The sequence below is a fragment of the Babylonia areolata genome, chromosome 8 (genome assembly GCF_041734735.1).
Source record: "Babylonia areolata isolate BAREFJ2019XMU chromosome 8, ASM4173473v1, whole genome shotgun sequence".
Taxonomy (NCBI): domain Eukaryota; kingdom Metazoa; phylum Mollusca; class Gastropoda; order Neogastropoda; family Buccinidae; genus Babylonia; species Babylonia areolata.
This window is the reverse complement of record NC_134883.1, coordinates 12835434-12857531: the sequence shown is the minus strand read 5'-3', so window position 1 is coordinate 12857531 and position 22098 is coordinate 12835434. Positions and strand designations below refer to the sequence as shown.

Genomic DNA, 22098 nt, shown 5'->3' with positions numbered 1-22098 from the left:
AAAAAACAAAATAATTATTAAAAGTCTATCAAAACAGCATTTAAAAGATGAATTTGTTGATGTCTGACAATGTCCACATAAAATTTCAAACAAGTAAAAGAAAGAAGAAACTCAGGACACATATATATGAATTCATAATCATATCCTATACTCTTATAATTCCTTTCAAGACTGGTTCCATAGGAATCCATGATAATAATTTTACATGAAAAAATGTCCAACATCACACTGTTTCCTCCTGTTGTTTGAATCAATCAAAATTATTGGGGGTGTGGGGGGGTGGGGGTGGGGGGCCGGGGGGAGGGGGGGGGGGGTTAAACAAAGTATTTGATTTAAAATTGTAAGATTATAGGCATCAAAGAGGCTGAAACATTTCTTCATTTCCTTTCATGACTACAATAATCATGAACTTTTCTACCATGCCCATCCAAATTATCTGCTCCCAGCACTTTATAAACACACACACACACACACACACACACACACACACACACACACACAGAGCCCTGCCACACACAAGCAAGCATATGAGACAACTTCCTTCCCCCTACACACACACACACTGAGGATCGAAAAAGTATCAAAGAATAGCGCCAAGTCTTTGAAAAGAAAAGTTTCAAGAGATGTTATAAATGATGAAGCAGAAGATGACTCTCTTAAGGGCCAGTAAAAGAAAAGTTTTCAAAGGAGACCTAAATGATGATGCAGAAGATGACTCTCTTAAGGGTTAGCAAAAGACAAGTTTTCAAAGAAAATTTAAACAAGAATACAGAAGATGATTCTCTCACGGATTAGTAAAAGAAAAGTTTCCAAAGAAGATTCAAATGATGATGCAGAAAATGGTTCTCTTAAGAGAGTGTAAAAGAAAAGTTTCTGAAGAAAATTTATATGATAATACAGAAGATTACTCTCTTTAGGGTTACAGAAACGTTCTAAACGAGTTGGGGGCTTAAAAGGAACAAGAGAGGCATGGCCTTCAAGACTCACTTGTGATACACTTAAAAAAAAAAATCAAAAAAAATCCAAGCTTTTTATATATTGAGTATAATTTCAAAATGAAAAGTTTAAGATGAGAAAGATCAGTTTAAAGCAAATTAAGTCCCCTAGCATTAATTACAGAGTAAATTCCCTTTTTTCCTTTCTGCACCAAAACATTTGCAAAATAAATAAAACTTCCATGCTTAGCAAAAGAAGTTCCTGTTTGAACTAAAAATGATAATAATGACTGCTCTTGTTGTTGGGTCAGAATATCAGATCAAAGTGCCAAGTTTAGATAATACAAAAAATATAAATATAACAGTAAATGCAGTTTGCATATAATTAGGCTTCATTTAAAAAAAAAAAATGTTGTACCCATCCCAGAGGTGCAATATTGTTTTAAACAAGATGACTGGAAAGAACTGAATTTTTCCTATTTTTATGCCAAATTTGGTGTCAACTGACAAAGTAGTTGCAGAGAAAATGTCAATGTTAAAGTTTACTACAGACACACAGACACACGGACAGACACACACACACACACACAGACAACCGAACACTGGGTTAAAACATAAACTCACTTTGTTTACACAAGTGAGTCAAAAAAAAAGATCTTTGTCCATATTCTCTATCAATCAGTTGGTACCTCCACCAGAACTGCAAATGCCAGCAGTCATGTAATCCGTGACATCGCTGTGCTGCTGAGAATTCTGGCTGTGCACCGACTCCCTCGCTTGTGGAACGGCCTGTCTCCCAGGGTGATGGTTTTCGTCCTCTGTCACAGTCGTCGGGGCAAGGAAGTCTGTTGGCAGCTTCTGGTTTCTCGCGAAAAAATCTGCCACCTGGGTTGAAATAACACACACACACACACACACACACACAAACTCAGTCACACACACACACACATACACTTGCGCACGTGCACACACATACACACACAAAAACACACACACACACACACACAGTGACAAAATTAGAGGTGAAAACAAACTTTACCTCTAAAGTAACTTGCACATGTGGGTAATGTAAATACTCTCAAACATATCATCTATGAATCAGAATAGCTGAAAAACATCTTTTACCCCACTTATTCACAAATTCTTCAGTTCCAACTGTTTTCATTGGGAAAAAAAACCTATGTATGAGAAATCAACTTATGTTTGAAATAGTTTAGTGTTTAATCAGCAGCCCCCTTGGTTCTCTGTTGTAGTTTTAATGCTTGACCAGAAAGTTTTGTTTTATTTTGCTTATCTTTTAATTTTTTTTATAAGAGCAGCCTAAACAAAAGCTCTACGCACACTTATTTTGTGGACACATATGGAATACTCCAGTGTGGTGAGATAAGCTATTAGTTGGCCTAGTGGTAACATGTCCACCTAGGAAGCGAGAGAACTTGAGCGCACCGGTTCAAATCCCACAGTCGCCAGTAGTTTCTCCTCCTCCACTAGACCCTGAGTGGTGGTCCAGACGCAAGGCATTTGGACGAGACGATGAACTGAGGTCCTGTGTGCAGCATGCACTTTGCGCACGTAAAAGAACTCAAAGCAGCAAAAGGGTTGACCTTGGCATCAGTAATGGTTAACCCACAACAACCCCTCCCCCCCTTCCCTTTTCAACAACTTGATCAAACCAGTAGACAGGGGGTAATTTCAAACAAGGAGGCAGGGAGGTGTGGTGCTGGTTGATCTGGGCTAGGCACAAAATGACCCTTGGTGTCATTGGAGGGTAGCCCAGAATGACCCCAGGGTAAAATACCCAGCATGGGGGTTAGTTTTAAGCTGTTACACCGGCGGTGACAGGCATGCTGTGTGAATACTCACAGAACATGTAGAAGGGACACAGTCGTTGGGACGTTTCCCAAGGTTGATCATCTCCCACAGGGTGGTCCCAAAGGCGTACACCTCCGTGGCCACTGAGTTCTGCCCAAGGTTCAGGAAACGCTCCGGAGCCACCCATGCCAACCTGACAGTCAGTGGATCAGTCAGTCAAAGCGCTCTGGTGCCTCCCAAGCCAACCTGACGGTCAGTGGATCAGTCAGTCAAAGCGCTCTGGTGCCTCCCAAGCCAACCTGACGGTCAGTGGATCAGTCAGTCAAAGCGCTCTGGTGCCTCCCAAGCCAACCTGACAGTCAGTGGATCAGTCAGTCAAAGCGCTCTGGTGCCTCCCAAGCCAACCTGACAGTCAGTGGATCAGTCAGTCAAAGCGCTCTGGTGCCTCCCAAGCCAACCTTACAATCAATCTTCTTCTTCTTTGTTCATGAGCTGAAACTCCCACGATCACTCGAATGTACACGAATGGGCTTTTATGTATATGACCATTTTTACCCCGCCATGTAGGCAGCCATACTCCGTTTTTGGGGGTGTGCATTCTGAGTAAGTTCTTGTTTCCATAACCCACTGAATGCTGACATGGATTAGAGGATCTTTAATATGCGTATTTGATCTTCTGCTTGCGTATGCACATGAAGGGGGTTCAGGCACTAGCAGGTCTGCACATATGTTGACATGGGAGATCAGAAAAATCTCCACCCTTTACTCACCAGGTGCCGTTACCGAGATTCGAACTCGGGACTCTCAGACTGAAAGTCCAACGCTTTAACCACTCGACTATTGTGCCTGTCGTAATCAATCAATCAGTCAATCAATCAACTAATCAAACAATCCCCACACACCAACCCAGCAACAGCAACAATGGCGGTGATGATGACTGTGGTAAGAATCAAGTCAAATCAAATCAGATCAAATTGAATCACATCAAATCATGTCACTTGTAGCCTTGCGGACCACAACGGGGCCATTTCAGGGCTGAACGCCCATCAGGGGTGGGGTGGGGGTGGCTGGGGGAGAGTTAAAATCCTGGTCCATATATATGGGACTCAAACTCATGCACACTTGCTTCCTAGTCAGGTGCATTACCGCCACGCCATCGCCCTGTCTTTCCAGAGCTGTAAGACTCTTTACTTGCTTCTGATAGAAGAATTCAGTGTGAACATGGGGTGTTAAAATGACATTCAGTAATCAATCATTCCACATCTAGAAATTGCAAAAAAAACAAAACAAATACAAGCAATGCTGGCTCAGGCATGCTCTCTCAACCCCACCCCTCCCACCCTCCCACACACACATACACACCACCACCCTCACACATGCATATAAACAGACACACACACACACAAACACACATACCAATATGAATGCACACCTACCTTCCGCACAGAAATGCTTCAAAACACAATAACAAGACCACCACAGGGCTAGTGCACTCACCCCTGTCAATCCAACAGTCCCAGAGAGAGAAGGACAATAAATAAAACATCAATGACAAGGTGACTCACTCACCTGTCAACATTGAGAGGGTGGGAACAGGGCAATGTGTCCAGGTACACAGCCACACTTGGGTCTCCCATGCGGATGACCAGCGTCTGATTCTGATCCTCGTTGGTGTCCTCCTTCTCGGACAAGATCAAAATCTTGGCGCAACAAAAACTTCCGTAGATCAATCCTCTCTCGGCCTGCACAAAAAAAAAAAAAAAAAAAAATCATGATTTTTGACTCACTTGTGTAAACAAAGTGAGTCTATGTTTTCACCCGGTGTTCGGTTGTCTGTGTGTGTGTGTGTGTGTGTCCGTGTGTGTGTGTGTGTGTGTGTCCGTGGTAAACTTTAACATTGACATTTTCTCTGCAAATACTTTGTCAGTTGACACCAAATTTGGCAAAAAAATAGGAAAAATTCAGTTCTTTCCAGTCATCTTGTTTAAAACAATATTGCACCTCTGGGATGGGCACAAAAAAAGAAAAAAAAGAAGCCTAATTATATGCAAACTGTGTTTACTGTTATATTTATATTTTTTGTATTCTCTAAACTTGGGGCTTTGACCTCTTATTCTGACACAACAAAAAAAGGAGTCATTATTATCATTTTTTGTGCAAACAGGAACTTCTTTTGCTTAGCATGGGAAGTTTTATTTATTTTGCAAACGTTTTGGTGCAGATAGTAAAAAAGGGAAATTACTCTGTAATTAATGCCAGGGGACTTAATTCGCTTTAAACTGCTCTTTCTCATCTTAAACATTATGTTTTGTTACATAAAAAGCTTGGATTTTTTTTTCAGTGTATCACAAGTGAGTCTTGAAGGCCTTGCCTCTCTTGTTAATGTTGAATTCATCTGGCATCTTATTTTGGTTACCAGACATGAACTGGAGATGTGGCAGTTTTAATCGTTTATATCTCGATTGATAATGCATTACCATGACAGCAGGGTGTGGTGACGACAATGAATGATGGTGATAGTTCAGTTCAGTACAGTTTCTCAAGGAGGCTTCACTGCATCCGGACTAATCGAAAAATGATACACCACACCTGCTAAGCACATGCCTGACCAGAAGCGTAACCCTACGCGCTTAAAATGATCTGATGCTGACAAAAACAATATGATAATGATGATAAAAAAAATAAGATGATGATGATGATAAATACAATAATATTCATAATGACAACCATAAGTAGTAGGGATGATATTTATGATTAATAAAAAAAAAAAAAAAATGTTGCATTTTACCCAGCTGACAGCAAAGACTATATCAGGACTGAAAGCATGCTTAAAAAGATCTGAAAATTTGGAAAGCCTTGAATATTTTTCTGGCCTTGATAACTGTCCCTTCTTTTTCATACCATGGGCTTGGGGGCTGTTTTGTATGTCTGTTATCATGTATAATTTTGTGTATTTTTTGACTCACTTGTGTAAACAAAGTGAGTCTATGTTATAACCCTGTGTTCGGTTGTGCGCCTGTGTGTGTGTGTGTGTGTGTGTGGTAAACTTAAACATTGCCATTTTCTCTGGAAATACTTTGTCTGTCAATACCAGCTTTGGCTTGAACATAGTAGGAGAAAAATCTTCACAGTTATACCAATAATAGGTTGTAAGTCTCCCAAATTTAGCCACATTTCCGATTCATTAACAGTTTATTTCGTTGATATTCGTTCCTGTATTCCAAAAAACGCTGTTTCCCCTTTGCAGCTTCCCAACTGTCTGGTGAGAATATGCCATGACTTCATTTTTCTTATTCGCAATTAAAAGCAAAGAAATACACATTCTGGACAGAACACATACAGTGACACTAACTAATTATTGATGTGTTTACTGCATATGAATATTCTAAAGTGGATACTGAATTAACTAGAAAGATAATAGTGATAACAAGAATAGCTACAACAACAATATATGACAGTCAGTCAGGTCTGACTATGACCATCAGAACAGCAGAGGAGGCAACTGCTGTCTCGACTATTTAGGTTAATATTTGATTATAGTGGAGAGTGTCTTGCCCAAGTTACATCCCCACTCTCTTGGCCAAGAGGGTTTTAGGACAGTCGGCGTTGGAATGGTTCCCAAAGGCCAACTAATCCCCAAGGCTGCAGCACTAAGAGCCAGTGCAATTTTGCCTCCTACTTTGAGAGTCATAGTCCTTCGCAAAAGACTGAGCTGTAAAAGATTTCCCGTTGCATTGGAGAAACCAATAATAAGCTATTAATTTGCTGTAAAAAAAAAAAAAAAAATAACAACAACCACAAGCCCATGACTAAAACCACCCACCAGGTAATCCAGGCAGGACGCAAGCTGCCTCAGCACTGAGCTGACGTGTGGCCATGTGAAGGGCGGAGCACTCGTGTCCCTGAGACGACAGAGTAAGGTGCCCTTGCCCTGCGGCATGCTCTCCAGAATGACGCGAAGGGGAGACGACCACAGGGTGCCGTACACCCTGATGAACAAGCGGCAGCCCTCTCGCAGCTTGGTCAGTCGCTCCGCCCCCTTTCGGTGGGCCTGAAGAAAGTTTCAGTTTCAGTTTCAGTAGCTCAAGGAGGCGTCACTGCGTTCGGACAAATCCATATACGCTACACCACATCTGCCAAGCAGATGCCTGACCAGCAGCGTAACCCAACGCGCTTAGTCAGGCCTTGAGAAAAAAAAAGGTGAATGAATAATAGATAAGCGTACATAAATAAATAAATAAATATATAAATAATAATTATAGTATAAAAAAGGTAATAATAATAATAATAATAAATAAATAAATAAATAAGACAACAATGATGATAAATAAGCAAATAAATGTAAAACATGAAGACACACATTCACACATACACCCACACATGCATAACAGATATGCACCAAACATGCAGTTTCACAGATATGAAAGCACAGTCAAATACACATGAAGAAAGGTTGAAGAAATTATCATTAGGGAGGGTGTGCAGGCCTGCTTTCATCAAATTTTCATCGGGAGTTCCCTGGCTATTTTTTTAGCAAGGAACGCATGCACATGTGTGTCTTCTTTTCCTTTTTCTCCAAGTCACCGAAAGGCTAAAATTTTGTCATGCAAATCGTTGTTCTGACAAAAGGAGTTAAAAATCAGTTAAAAATCTGTCGAAAAGCTGTCCTGAATCAGTGAAAAACTGTGGAAATGCTGTCATGAATCAGTTAAGATTTTGTGGAAATGTTGTCCTGAATCAGTTAAAAATCTGTCAAAATGCTGTCCTGAGTGTAGTCAGCAAAGTACACTGAGCAATGAGAAATTCTGAATGAAGGTATCATTTCAAACATACATTTTTGCCAGCTCTGTACAAGAGAGAAAGCTAAACAAATGTACATCTAGATCAATGATATCAAATTCATGAATTATGTTAGTACTTCATTATTGTTATTATCATTGTTGTTGTTATCATCATTACTATAATAATTATTATTATTACTATTGTAAATATCATTGTTATAATCTTGTTCTTCTGTGTTTCAGAGCTTCAACTCGCATGTTCACTCGTATGTATGAGTAGGCTTATACGTGCATGATCATTTTTACCCCGCCATGTAGGTAGCCATACTCCGTTTTAGGGGGTATGCAAACTAGGCATGTTCTTGTTTCCATAACCCAGTGAAGTCCACCATGGACTACAGGGTCCTTAACGGGTGGATCTGACCCTCTGCATGTGTATGTATGCACATGACGGGGGTTCCGGAACTGGCGGGTGTGCACATCTGTTGATCTGGGAGATTGGTAAAATCTCCAAACCTTCACCCAACAGGTACCCATGACCAGGACTTGACCTTATACTGAAAACCCAATGCTTCAACCACTTGGCTGTTGCACCTGTTTATTATCATTATTATTATTATTGTGTTTATCATTATTGTTATCATTATTATTATCATCATCATCAACAACAATAATAATAATAATGTACATTTATATAGCGCCCTTATCATTATTATCATTTAATTACTACTATTATTAGGGTCAGTACTGTTGTGGTTGGTACTGACCTCCTGGACAGCAGGATCTGTGCTGGTCACTTTCTTGAGGATGGCCTTGCGCTCTTGCTCCATCTGCGTGATGCGGTACACTTCACTGAACTGCCCCTTGGCTGAAACAACATCATACACACAGAGCTCTATATCAACTTAACTCACTCAGTATGGCCAGTCCTCTCTTCTCCTCTACACAGACCCCTCGGATGTCCAGTGGGTGTCTGAATGACCCAACATTTAGCTTCCATCGTCAGAATTGTGGTATTCTTTGTCAACATTCACCTCTTCAGTATAAGAGCCTTCCGCTTGCAATATTTTGATGATGGTAATTGGGGTGAAATGCTGTTAACGTTGTTTCTTTCGCCGTTCGTATGGAGAGAGTTAACCCACAGCGTGGAAGTGGTGGTGATGGCTGGAAATTATCGTTGTTGTGGTCAATGTCACTGCTGTCTCATTAAGGTTGTCATTTATTGTTGCTGTTGTTATCGATAGGGGCAAATGTGTTGACAAAAATGATATAGTTCTTAATATAGTTCTTGGGTAGATAATTTCTCTTGGTTTCATTTGCACATGCACTAATACTCATTCAAACACCAAACACACACACTCACGTTCATGCACGAATACACTCATGTACACACATGTTAATAATTGCACTTTATGATAGTGGAATAAGTGAGAAAGGAACAGTTTATACATTACGAGCACTAAGGAATTCACACCAGGTCAAGAAAAACCCTGACCCAGACAGTACTGTAACATTTCAAATATGAAAGTTTTCCAAATAATGTCCATTCATAGCAAAACAGACATACTTTGGAACTCACGTTGATTTTTTTTTTTTTTGCCAATGAAGAAAAGCAGCATGAAGCCCACCCCCTCCACACCTCCCCTTCCCCCCCACCAAAAAAAAAAAAAAAAAAAAAAAAAAAAAAAAAAAAAGGAAAGAGAAAAGGAAAAGAATAAAGAAAAGAAAAAACATGAAATATAGAGTGCCTCGTTGTCTGCATGCAACAGAGGCCCCATCCTAAAAAAAAAAAATTAAAAAAAAAAAAAAAGGAAAGGGAGATAATTGACCCTGACAGTGAGTGTGCAGTCAAAGCCAAACTTCACATACAAAAAAAACCACATACATCATCATCATCAAAAACACGCCCAGCCCCCTGGAAAACACTGGCAAACAACAACGCAGAGGCAAAAGCCAACAAGCCCAAAGCACCAAGTGAGAATATGAAAATACAACTGACTGAGAAAGCAAAACTGAACATGCCCTCAACAGAACAGAAATATCCATGCTCAGTCCAAGGGAAGCAACTGGGTGTTGCTGATAAATAAAACTTGGGCAACAGCCAATGGTATAGAAGCTGTCTCAGGGAAGAAAGAAACATTTCAAAAAGTTAAACATCCCACAGCCTATTATGGCAATCAGGATAGTGAACTCATATATCCACTGTTATTGATGTGGAGTGATGGCCTTGAGGTAACGCGTCCGCCTAGGAAGCGAGAGAATCTGTGCGCACTGATTCGAATCACGGCTCAGCTGCCGATATTTTCTCCCCCTCAACTAGACCTTGAGTGGTGGTCTGGACGCTAGTCATTTGGATGAGATGATAAACCGAAGTCCTGTGTGCAGCATGCACTTAGCGCATGTAAAAGAACCCACAGCAACAAAAGGGTTGTTCCTGGCAAAATTCTGTAGAAAAATCCACTTCGATAGGGAAAACAAATAAAACTGCACGCAGGAAAAAATACAAAAAACTGGGTGGCGCTGTGGTGTAGTGATGCGCTCTCCCTAGGGGAGAGCAGCCTGAATTTCACACAGAGAAATCTGTTGTGATAAAAAGAAATACGAATACGAATAGCTCGGCATAGGAAGGCAGGGCCCAATCCTCTCCTTCCGCCATTTCAACATTCCCTAACCAAGTCAGGTACCCATTCACACCTGGGTGGAGTGAGGGAAATTGGAGTAAAGTGCCCTCCCCCAAGGACAAAACACCAGGCTGAAACAGGGAATCGAACCCTGACCACTGGATCTGAAGTCCCACGTTTTACCGTTTCTGCCATTGTGTGTCCAATAGAAAAACACAATTCTGCAACTGGACACAGCGAATTGTCAGGGCTCCCAACAGACACACTTATGGCTTCTTTCGATTTCAAGGGCACTTACCTAAATGTACTGTTATCATATTATTATTATCTTTATTGTCTTACCAATGTGATCATCATCCGATACAGTGACTTCATGCTCTCTGTACAGCCTGGGAACGTCGCTTGTAGTCTCCGCCTTTCTTCTGTGTAACTCGTGTTCATTTGGTAATTCAGTGTAGTATCGATAGTCTGAGTTCTCGTCTGTCAAGAAATACATTGCGCCGCACAATTCTCCCTCTGTGAAAAGAGCAGAAAAAAAACATGCATCAGTGAATTTGTACAGATTCCGCTGTTGGAGGGAACTCATGAGATTGGAAATGGCAAATACACTTAAAATAAGTTGACTTTGAAAGTGATACTCCAAAAATGTCAAATGCATTTGTTAATGAAAACATTAAAGAGTGACTGTTGGTTTGTTTGTATGAATGTGTGTGTGTGTGTGTGTGTGTGTGTGTGTGTGTGTGTGTGTGTGTGTTGCATATCAAATTAACTGTTTTACATAAAACTACCAGTCACATACTCCAAACAGATACCACCAACGATCGCTACCCTGAACACGAAAAAAGACATGTTTAAAAACACTTGCCAAAAAAACACTCACTGATCCCTTCTTACCTCTGGGTATGACACGCTGGCCAAGCATCAACTCGCTGACGTGGAAAGCCAGACGTTTCGGGTCAGTCGTTTCAAACACAGCCTCGCTTCGCTCTGGTTCACACAAGGTGAAAGTAAAGCCACTCTCACTCTCCGCTGCTGGCTTGAAGCGGATGTCGTAGCCGATGAAGTGATCGACCACGCCCAGCAAGTGCAGCAAGCCAAACTGCTCACAGTCCTGGTAGATCATGTAGTGGGGTACATCAGAGGTCTGTCGATCTTCTGCTCTTCTCTTCTGGAGGTGGTCTCTGGCCACCTCTTCTCTGCAAGGTCAGGGTCAGAAGACGCTACGAATGATAATAATGTGAGGGGGGGAGAAGACACAAATAACAATAGTAATGATAATAATAATGATTGTAATAATAATAATAATAACAACAACAATCATAATACTAATAATAATGACAATAATAATGATAATAATCAGAAGAAGAACAACAACAAACAACAATAACACTACTACTACTACTACTACTTCTACAACTAACAATATTACTTCTATGACTACTACTACTTCAACAACTACTACTAACAATACTACTTCTACATCTACTACTAACAATCCAATTTACATAGCGCCTTTTCATGTAAAACATGCTCAATTGTGCTGTACAATGTACAAAGAAATGACAAGTAAACCATGCATCTAAACAATGAAATGAAAAATCCAACATTCATAACCATGCACAAACACACAACCAAGCACTAATCTATGTTCAGACACACCCAAGGATCCCTGCATACAGCATCTAGCTGATCATATATACCGTTCTTCACAATACCTACATAATGCACGTTTCATATACATTACAATACTTAACACTAACACTACGATACTTTAAACAATATTACAATACTTAAAAACCAACCCAATATCTAGAATCGTTCACACACATCACAATGCCCAATTAACAGACATCTGAAATCACAATACTTAAAATCAATTTCACCACCGTCCCCCAAACAATACCTCAACAAAAGACACAGAATATTTAAAACCAATCAAAATAAAAAAGAAGTGGGTTAGCTGAGCAACAGAGCAGCCAGCCTTTCACATAAACTAAAACAGGTTGCCTCAGGTGATCCTTCACTTTGTCGTGAACCACATTAACTCACTCAGTACGGCCAGTCCTCTCTTCTCCTCTACACAGACCCCTCGGATGTCCAGTGGGTGTCTGAATGACCCAACCTTTAGCTTCCGTTGTCAGAATTGTGGTATTCTTAGTCAACATTCACGTCTTCAGTATAAGAGCCTTCCGCTTGCAATATTTTGATGATGGTAATTGGGGTGAAACGCTGTTAACGTCGTCTCTTTCGCCGTTCGTATGGAGAGAGTTAACACTGACTTTAAAATGGGAATTATTCACTGGTGCAGACTCTGCTAGGGGTCTAATTCCTGTCATGTGCAAAATACTACTCTGCCTAAGGGGAGAAAATTGAAAGTAACTATGGCTAATAGTGCCTTCCTGCCCTTCACTTGTACACACTGTGCAGGATATCAAATATGCACATTAATTCAGATCTCAGAATCCAGCATTTGGCAAGTTATGGAAACACAGCAACTTGAACATACCCCAGCATGCACCCCCCCCTAAATCAAACCATAGTGGCAGGATTAAAATACTTACACACATAAAAGCCCACTTGTACAAGCGAGTGAATGTGGGAGTTACAGCCAAACAAGTGAAGAAAGAAAGAAAGAAAGAACGAATGAAAGAAAAGGAAAACCCGTCATGAGTATCCCTAACCATGCCAACAACTACTGTCACATGCGCACACACACACATAACTCACGGCATGGGGCCGTAACTGCGCAGCATGTTGAGAACTCGTAGAGTGGGTGCCCATTGATCGTCGTCTCTGGGGCTGATGTGGTAGTTGACCTTCAGCCGACAATACAGGTCCAGCAGAGAGACAAACGATTCGGCGAACTCCCTGCTGGCCATCAGGAGGAACTGCGTTCAAACATGTGACATGACCCACTGTTTTATTTACATCACCAGAATGCAGCAGAGCATAACCCCTTGATACCTGAACCTTGACAAAATGACATCAGTGCAGTATGATTTTGAGCGACAAAGAACTACTTCTTGAGTTCTTTTAAGTGGTGTCACTGAAATGACGTAAGTGCGGCATGATTTTGAGCGACAAAGAACTACTTCTTGAGTTCTTTTAAGTGGTGTCATTGAAATGACACCAGTGCAGTATGATTTTGAGCGACAAACTACTTCCTGAGTTCTTTTAACCCCTAGGCTGCCTATATGACGAGATAACTCATCATGGCAAGCATGTACGCTTCGCTGCCACAATGATGAGATAACTCGTCATCGAAATATTCCGACTTTTCCCTGCTTTGCGTTCAGTTCGTTGACAAAAATGCTGGTAGTTTTAGTTTGGGGAATCTTTCTGGATTCTATTCATAGCTAGAAACCCCATCTACGTCATGAGGCAGTTCTTTATTTGAATATTTTAGTTGGGTTACTGTCCCAGTGTTTGCCTGGCTCCTCTCCTCACTTGCTCAACAAAATGTCGGACTGACGCCGTGCTCAAGACATGCGATCATAGCGAACTAAATCAACTAAGATTGCTTTCTTTTGCTGATGCTCAGAAAGAATTGAAGCGTAAACTCGAAGAAGACAGTGATGAACATTTATAGGACGATTTGATAGAAAATAAAGGGAGCAATCAAGAGAGTGGCCAAGATACGACTATCAGTGAGTGATGCTGGCTGTGTAAACCTTAGCAGACAACAGAAAGTGACTGAATTATTAGCAGGGCAGTGTGAGCGATTTTCTTGGCACTCAGCCGACGCGGTCTGATGAGAACTGGATATAGTGACCCTGTGAGAGGGGTGAAGAGGAGGGGGGTGGAGACTGAGGGGGCGTGGCCTCTCATCCACATCATCACTTGGAGAAGTCACAATGCATTGTATATCTATCTCTTTTTAATTTTTTTTTTATTGTGGCTGTTCTAGTATGATTTTGTGTATGCAGATATCCATTTGTCCAGAAAATATGATATTTTAGTGCAAATTACTGACTAATGTTAGTAATGAACAAGTTGAAAATGTGACAAAAAACAAAACACTGATTTCAAAACAACAGCATGTCACTAAAAATATATAAAATGGGAAAACATCATGTGTTTTGTGTTCTTTATTCATTTACCTTTCAGAAAATATATACTTCGATGGGTCTTTCTCCAATAACAAAGAGCACAGAATTTTAAAAAAATTTATACCTGTTTTTTGTGAAAAAACCCTGGCAAATAGATTTCACTTAAATTTTATTTTCCTGGCAGCGAAAGGGTTAAGTGGTGTCACTGAAATGAAATCAGTGCGGTATGATTTTGAGTGACAGAGAACTACTTCCTGAGTTCTTTTAAGTGGTGTCACTGAAATGAAATCAATGCGGTATGATCTGAGCGACAAGGAACTACTTCCTGAGTTCTTTTAAGTGGTGTCACTGAAATGACATCAATGCGGTATGATTTGAGTGACAAGGAACTACTTCCTGAGTTCTTTTAAGTGGTGTCACTGAAATGACATCAATGCGGTATGATTTTGAGTGACAAAGAACTACTTCCTGAGTTCTTTTAAGTGGTGTCACTGAAGCAATCCTAGGAGGAAGGAGTCACAAAGAAAGAACAATGACTGCCATCTTGACCTGTAACCTCGTATCTTATCTCAGTTGGTCATCAGCCCTTCACTGATGAGCAGACTCTCGTAAGCAGCTGTCAAAATGTTAATGAACAAAAGACATTTCCTTGTCACATGGATTACGTCTTTCCTAATTACACAGACAAGATGTTTTCTAGTCTCACACACACACACACACACCACATAAAGTAAAGTGCCTGTGTTTTTCCATGATGTGGGCATGTCTTGTTCTGTAATGAGACAGCATTACTGACTTCCTGCTGATTCCTACTCATCACAGGGGGGAAAAAATCACGGCCTTTCAACTGTTCTGACTCACCAGCGGCGGCAGATTGCGGAACTCCAGAAACAAGGTGCACTTCTGGTCTGCGCGGCTGCTCTCGCTCTCTTGGATGTCCACCCTGAGGATGTCCTGTAGTGGTGCCACCAGTTTCTGCAATGCCCCCCCGCACAGACATGACGTGATGTTGTTTTTGACAGTCAAGACGACCACACAGGGCCATGTCAGGACTGCCCGTGATGGCCCCTTGAATGAATCAGATTCTGCTACACAGACTGAGAATCTCCATTTTTGGAGCTAAAATTTCTTTTTACTACTTGTATTCAATCTGCAGTGAGGTGGAACATTTTGCATTATCAGTCATTGACAAAAAAGCCCGGATTCAAAAACTTTCACAAACCTGGGTCTTTTTTTAAAATCTACTTTCTCTCTCTATCTCTGTGTGTGTGTGTGTGTGTGTGTGTGTGTGTGTGTGTGTGTGTGTGTGTGTGTGTGTGTGTGTGTGTGTGTGTGTGTGTTTAATACATATTTTTAAGGAGTTAGAATGGCATGCCATCTTTTACAATCCCCTAAAAAATTTAATGGCTGAGCTATTACCGTCGTCAGGAGGGGGCTTAGAAGCTAGTGTCCTGAATATGTTTAATCAGAACAGGCACCACTTTACACCACTGAAACTACTCAGCAGCAGTGCAGGGTCTCCTCTGGTGTGTGGCTTCCTGGTGACCTGACACTGACAGTTCCCTGTGTGTGGCCGACACTGTGGGACTTTGACAGATGAAGCCTGGCGTGGCTGTGTATGGCAGACTCAGAAAGAGCAGCAATTTATGCCACTAAAACAAGCCAGATAACAGGACAGCAAAAATACAAAAAAACAAACAACCCCACCTCCACGCCCCCCCAAAAAACCAAACCAGACAAAACAAAAATTTAAACCTGTATGAACCCTGAATCTTGAACCCAATTTCAGCCTCAAAGAACAGACAAAGATAGAGGTTGTTATGTGTTCAAAGTGTGCATCTGTTGCTCACTGAACACACCTTAAACTTTGGCTTGTTGCTGCTCTCTGTGTTTAAAATGTCTCTACTTTAAAACCCCTCCTCTAATGTTTAAAAACCAAAAGAGGCTGACCTTGTTGAAGTAGAGGCCTGGGCTGCAGCCGTCCTGGTAAGGTCTGATGATCAGCTCCACAGGTGTTGGTGGCAAACCTGTGCAGGTACAACACCTTGGTCATACACACTGGATATGGCCCAATTAACTCACTCCAGACGATGGAATGTTATAGCGTTCCTGACATAAAGGAGGAGTTTGTATTATACTCCATGTTTGGTGTTTACATATACTTACCATGTCAAACTGATGCAAACTAGGCCTATGGTTTGCTCTGTTTGGCCAAATTTCGCGCGGCTAACAGTGAAAAGACGCCCCTCTTAGTCTGGCCCGCTCTTAGCCAATCAAACGCCTCTAACAGCTATAAGCGCTGAATCATTCCGTGGCCATGAATGAAAATGCCCCATGAGAACCACGGCGGAGACGCGGGGACGGACGGGCGGGCATTCGAGTTTGACATGGTAAGTATATGTAAACACCAAACATGGAGTATAATACAAACTCCTCCTTTTGGTGTCATATACTGTACCATGTCAAACTGATGCAGAATTTAAAGCAAATGGAGGAGGGCAACACCTACTGGTTCTTATGGGGAGCCCTTGAAACTGAGACGGCAGTGTTAGCCGCGACAAAGGAAATCCCCTTGGAACCGTCAGCCCTGGTCATACGGAAATCCCGGAGGTAGAAGTTGATGAAGGGATTCTCCGACCGCCAGAAGGCTGCCTCCAAGACATGCTGCAGTGGTACCGAGTGCTGGAAAGCAGCCGAAGTAGCTATGGCCCGCACTTCGTGTGTTCTGGGATTAAGACAGCTGAGATCCTTGTGTGCATGAGAGTAGGCTCTACGAATGACTTGGGAAACCCAGCGGGAAATGGTGCCTGCAGCGATATCTTTCTTGTAATTCTCATTGAGGGAGATGAGAAGGCGCCTCTGAGAAGAACGCCTATGGCGAGACCTATTGCAATAGTATTTGAGGCACCGAACGGGGCAGAGATGCCTATCTTCATCATCTTGTGCCAGAATATCCGACAAAGGTCTGACCCTCAGAGAGGGGGAAGGGACCTCGGGGTCTTGGTTCTTAGCCAGAAACTCTGGAAGGAAACGAAGAGTGATGGAACCATCTCTGTGGAATGCTAGATCTTGTGGCATACCACTAAGACCATGAATCTCACTTCTACGACGGCCCGTGGCCAGCAACAGAAGGAAAGTGGTCTTGAGAGTGAGCAGGTCAAAAGGAATAGTCCCCAATGGCTCAAAGGGCTGTTTTCGAATGAAATCCAGCACCAGGAACAAGTCCCAGAGGGGCACTCTTCTGGGATTCCTAGCTTCCTTCAGAGAGGCGCCCCTAGCCACTTCTCTGAGCAGGAAATCAGCTTCAAAAGCGGGACCACCTAGCTGTTTGATAGTGGTACAAATGGCAGACCTGTACCCTCTCACAGAACTAGCAGACAGGTTGAGAACCGAGGAGCAGTGAGCCAAAAAGTTGGCCAGCTGCATGCTCGTAGGGTTAGTAGGGGGAATGTTCTGAGCTGTACACCAACTCAGCCATTTCTTCCATCGAAAGTCATACAAAGTCTCTGTTCCCTCCCTCCTGGCTTTGGAGACTATGGAGAGGAGGTCGGAGGAGGCACCCCCCTTGGTCAGCGCGGCGGACACAGAGGCTGACCGAGGGGTGGAAGACTTCAATGGTGATGCTGACAGATCCGCCCGCACAGCAGCCACGCGTGCAGGTGGAGCATCTGAGGATTGGAGTGAGGAATGCCCGAACGAGGCTGCCTCAGCAGATGAGGTTTGGTTTCCAGTTCCAGTGGTGGAACATGTGTCAGGGACTGAAGGACCGGAAACCAGGGCTGGGCTGGCCATTTCGGGGCAATGAGGATCATCTGCGGGCGTTCCAACCTGGCTTTCCGTATCACCTTGGACAGGATTGGAAAGGGAGGAAACGCGTAGGCAATCAGACTGCTCCAGTCTAGAGAGAGAGCGTCCACTGCCCATGCTTCTGGGTCGGCGACTGGAGAGACGTAAGTGGGAAGTCTCTTGCTGAACCTTGTCGCAAAGAGGTCCACCATCGGACGGAACCACTGTTCCCACACTCCTTGCAGGGTGTCCTTGTCCAGGGTCCACTCTGTGTGTATGACACTCTTGGACCTGCTGAGAGCATCTGCCAAAATGTTGTCTTTCCCTGCTATGTGTCTCGCTGAAAGTGCAATGCCCCTGCTGTGGCACCAACGGAGGAGAGCCTCGGTCCGCAGAGAGAGGTCTGCCGAGTGCGCTCCGCCCCCTTTGTTCACGTAACAAGCGACTGTTGTGTTGTCCGTGAACAAGCGAATGGTCTTGCCTTTGGCCTCCGCTATGAAGTGCTGGAGAGCCCTGCGAACTGCCTCCAGTTCCAGAACATTGATGTGGCATAGGCGCTCCTCCGGGGACCAAGTCCCTGCTGCATGGAGTGAGTCCATGTGGGCTCCCCAGCCCATGGAGGAGGCGTCTGTGAATAGTGCCACCTGAAGAGTAGGTGGGGCTATGGGCACCCCCTGTGTCAGAAGAGGGGTGGTTAACCACTCTGATGTCACCTCGAGGAACCACTCGCCCAGACATATCCGGGTATCCCATGGCTGAGTGCTCTGGGACCACCGTAGCCTGAGTGCCCTCTGAAGAGGGCGCTTGAGAACCCTGCCCAGAGGGATGAGAGGTGCCATGGACTCCATCATGCCCAGGAGGGAAGAAAGTGTCCGCGCCGTTGCTTGGGAGGAATGGCGCAAGTGGTTGAGGAGGCCTGCCAGACGGTCCCACCGATCTGGCGTCGGAGAGACTATCATGGACCGCGTGTCGAATCTCATCCCTAAGAAGTCGAAGGACTGGCTCGGGGACAGATCGCATTTCTCCTGGTTCGTGATGAAGCCCAGTTGGGAGCACAGGTCTAGAAGTCTGGCTGTATGACTCTGGCACAGAGCCTGTGACTGGGCCAGAATAAGCCAGTCGTCCAGGTACACACAGAGCCGAATGGACTCCGACCGGACGATTGACACCAATTCCCGGACCACCTTGGTAAACAGGAAAGGGGCAAGGGACAGACCAAATGGGAGGGCAGAGAACTGGAACACTCTGTCCCTCCACACGAACCTCAGGTACCGGTGGGATGCCGGGTGGATGAGGATATGGAAATAAGCATCTTTCAGATCGATGGACGTCGCCCAATCTCCCTGTTGCATGGTCTCCCGAATCTGTGCCTGTGTGTCCATCTTGAATTTCATCTTGGGGAGGAATCTGTTGAGGGGGGACAAGTCCAGGACTGGTCTCCACCCTCCGGAGACTTTTGGAATCACGAACAACCGGCCGTAAAAACCGGGGCCCGGGTCCGAGAGTTGAGATATCGCCCCTATGAGGAGTAGGTGCGATATCTCTTTCTCTAAGACGCTCTCCTGCTCCATCGAGCTGGGCACATAAGGAGGAGGAGTGGATCTTAGAGGGGGGCGGTCCCCCACCCAAGGGAGCATGTACCCCGACTCTAGCACCGACACAATCCAGTCGTTGAGTCCCAGAGCACGCCACTGATGCGCGTGCCGGGACAAGTTTCCTACTTGGAGGGGCTGAACGACTGGCGGTGCTGAATCGGGGCCCAGTCACTGGGGGTGCTGCCTTCTGGCCTTGGGCATGGCCGGACGGCTTGGACGGCCATGAGGTGGTTTGTTCCTCTGCCGCTGATTCTGAGCACGCCGCTTTGGCTTAGGAGGCGAGGTATATGGAGGAGCCCTGGTGGCGGGTCTCTTCAAAGGCATAGAACCCTGGCACCCCTGGGAGGATTGGGCTAAATATGAGGCCACCTCCCGGTTTGTCTCTGCCCTGTGGCTGACAAAATGCGGCGCATACTGGCCGAAGAGGGAGTGCTGCTGTGCTGGGATGGACCGCAGAGCAGCCCTCTCCTCTACTGGAATGTTAGAGAGGCGGAGAACAGCATCCCGCCGCGCTAGCACCGTATTGAAGTGAAGGCTGGTAGCTGCGTCTGCAGCTGCCGTGAGACCAGACGCTACTCGATTGCCAAAAGTGTTTAACCTCGGGTCTGAGAAGAGGCCAGGCAGGCCAGAGGAAGGAGACTCCATGTCCTGCTGAACTGGACGTCGTTCCCACAGCTCATTGGCTCTGTGGAGGAACGCGTCAAAGAAGGTATAAGCCGTGGACACCTCGAGGAGGCAGCGGCGGGCCAGTTTGTCCCACTCTGCAAATGTCTTAAAGGGAAGAGTAGCTGAGGTGGGGAAGGTGGTGCGCTGTGAGACCAACATCCTGTCCTGCGCAGAGGGCTCTGCTTCCCTGTAGGCAGGGTGGTCCTGTGTGTACCAGGACCACACTCCTCCCTTGGAGGGATCTTTAAGGAACTTGCCTGGGGCAAAAGCACCCGGGGCAGAGAGTGACTCCCTGCCTGGAGGAGGGATGGAAGCAGCACCCCTGACGGTGCGGGCTGGCTTATTAAGCCACTCCTGAGCCATTTCTGGCACTCTGAGTCGCCTTGTGGTTCTGGAGTTAGAGTCACCTGACCGTAGGAGGGTTAAGGGTGACAAAGTTGCCTGAGGGACTGATTCAGCATGTGTGACCCTATTGGGGAGGGTCAGTTCGAGCTCGGCAAAGTCCGAGTTTGGTTCAGGCTGGTCCCTAGGGAGGCGTGGGCTCCATCTGTCGCACTGGGATGGGGGCGAAGAGTGCTCATCTGCTTGTTCGTCCTCATCCGAAGACAGGGGCTGTCCTTCTTGTTCACAGTCCATCCCCTGTTGGGTGCCATCCCAAGTGGATGTACCCACGGGGGCGTCCTGTGGGCTGTGGTCAGCCCAGCGGGATGAGCTGGGGCGATCCCGAGCAGGGACCCTGGTCTCCTCTGTTATGTCCTTGACACCTGAAGAGGGTGGGGAGTGTGTGGACCGTAGGTCCAACCATGCTTGGGATGGTGGGTGCCACACCTTCTCAGAGAGAGCGTCCCTGGACGCCAGAGGGACCCACGAATGCTGTGAGGGGACGAACACCCACTCATCTCCTTTTAGGACCGAGGGCTGGGTAGGTGGGACCAGCAGGCTCCCACGGGCTGAGCGGGGTCCCTCAGCTGCCGTCGGTCCTGAAAAGGAAGCCGTAGTGACCGTGGCGGTCACCTGCGTGCTGACAGAGGACCTATTCGAGGCTGTAGTGTTAACACTGGTCGAGGAGCTCGACCTGCCCAACGAAGAGTCAATCCCTCTTGTCGGGGCTGTGTGTGTCACTCTGTGGTCTGTGCTGGGTTGGGTCCGGTGGGGAGCGGACCAGGGGTTAGTCCCTGGTCCTCCCGGGAACCCAGCATGCACCATAGGTGCACCCCAGTACGGGTAGAATGGGGGATACCACCCGTGGGCACCAGCCATCCCGTGACCCCAGCCCCAAGGGTCACTGGTGCCTTGACCTCGTTGAAGGGAAAAGCCTGGCCAAGTCGGAGGGAGGTCAGGTCCGACTTGGGTGTCAGACAGGCCGAAAGGCCGGCGGTCTGACTGCCCGGAACCGCCTGACACGCGCGGGACTCCCCCAGCAGGGGAGACCGGCCGGATAGCGGGGAGACCTGCATAGCAGGTTGCCACGCGCCCAGAATCCCCTCCCGTGGGGAGACTGGGGTGGCTTGGCCCGGGGTGGGCTAAGTGGAGGTCCCCCCCCGGAACCAACTGTTTTTCTCCCCCAGGAGGAGGTGGGGGAGGGGGGTCGACCGAGAAGGGAGGAGGGGAAACAGCACTGGGGCCCCTGAGGGCCGTCTCCGTGTGGGGACCCGGGTAACGGCGGGGGGCGGCCTCCCCTTGGGAGTCCGCACCCAGCCGCGAGTTCCCACCACCAAGAGAGGACGTGCTACTCCCCCTTCCACCCGCCTCGCGCTGGGACACTTCGGGAGGTGACGCTCGAATCCCTTTCCCCCCGGTCCCCTTCATGACCGTTTTATCGGGACGAGCGTCCCCTCCGCGATCAGCGTCTG

General features: G+C 45.4%; 1 protein-coding gene across 4 annotated transcripts in view; it reads right to left on the bottom strand.

Annotated features, from left to right (window-relative positions):
* Positions 1-22098, bottom strand: part of LOC143284540 (uncharacterized) — a 46305-nt gene that overhangs the window by 16068 nt on the left and 8139 nt on the right. For all 4 annotated transcript variants that reach the window (XM_076591298.1, XM_076591295.1, XM_076591296.1 and 1 more), the window contains 10 exons: positions 16149-16225; positions 15060-15173; positions 12877-13037; positions 11044-11345; positions 10492-10665; positions 8296-8396; positions 6571-6798; positions 4317-4489; positions 2799-2940; positions 1625-1820 (listed from right to left, as the gene is read on the bottom strand). In XM_076591298.1, the coding sequence (XP_076447413.1) occupies positions 1625-1820; positions 2799-2940; positions 4317-4489; positions 6571-6798; positions 8296-8396; positions 10492-10665; positions 11044-11345; positions 12877-13037; positions 15060-15173; positions 16149-16225 (1668 nt within the window). The remainder of the gene's footprint in view (positions 1-1624; positions 1821-2798; positions 2941-4316; positions 4490-6570; positions 6799-8295; positions 8397-10491; positions 10666-11043; positions 11346-12876; positions 13038-15059; positions 15174-16148; positions 16226-22098) is intronic.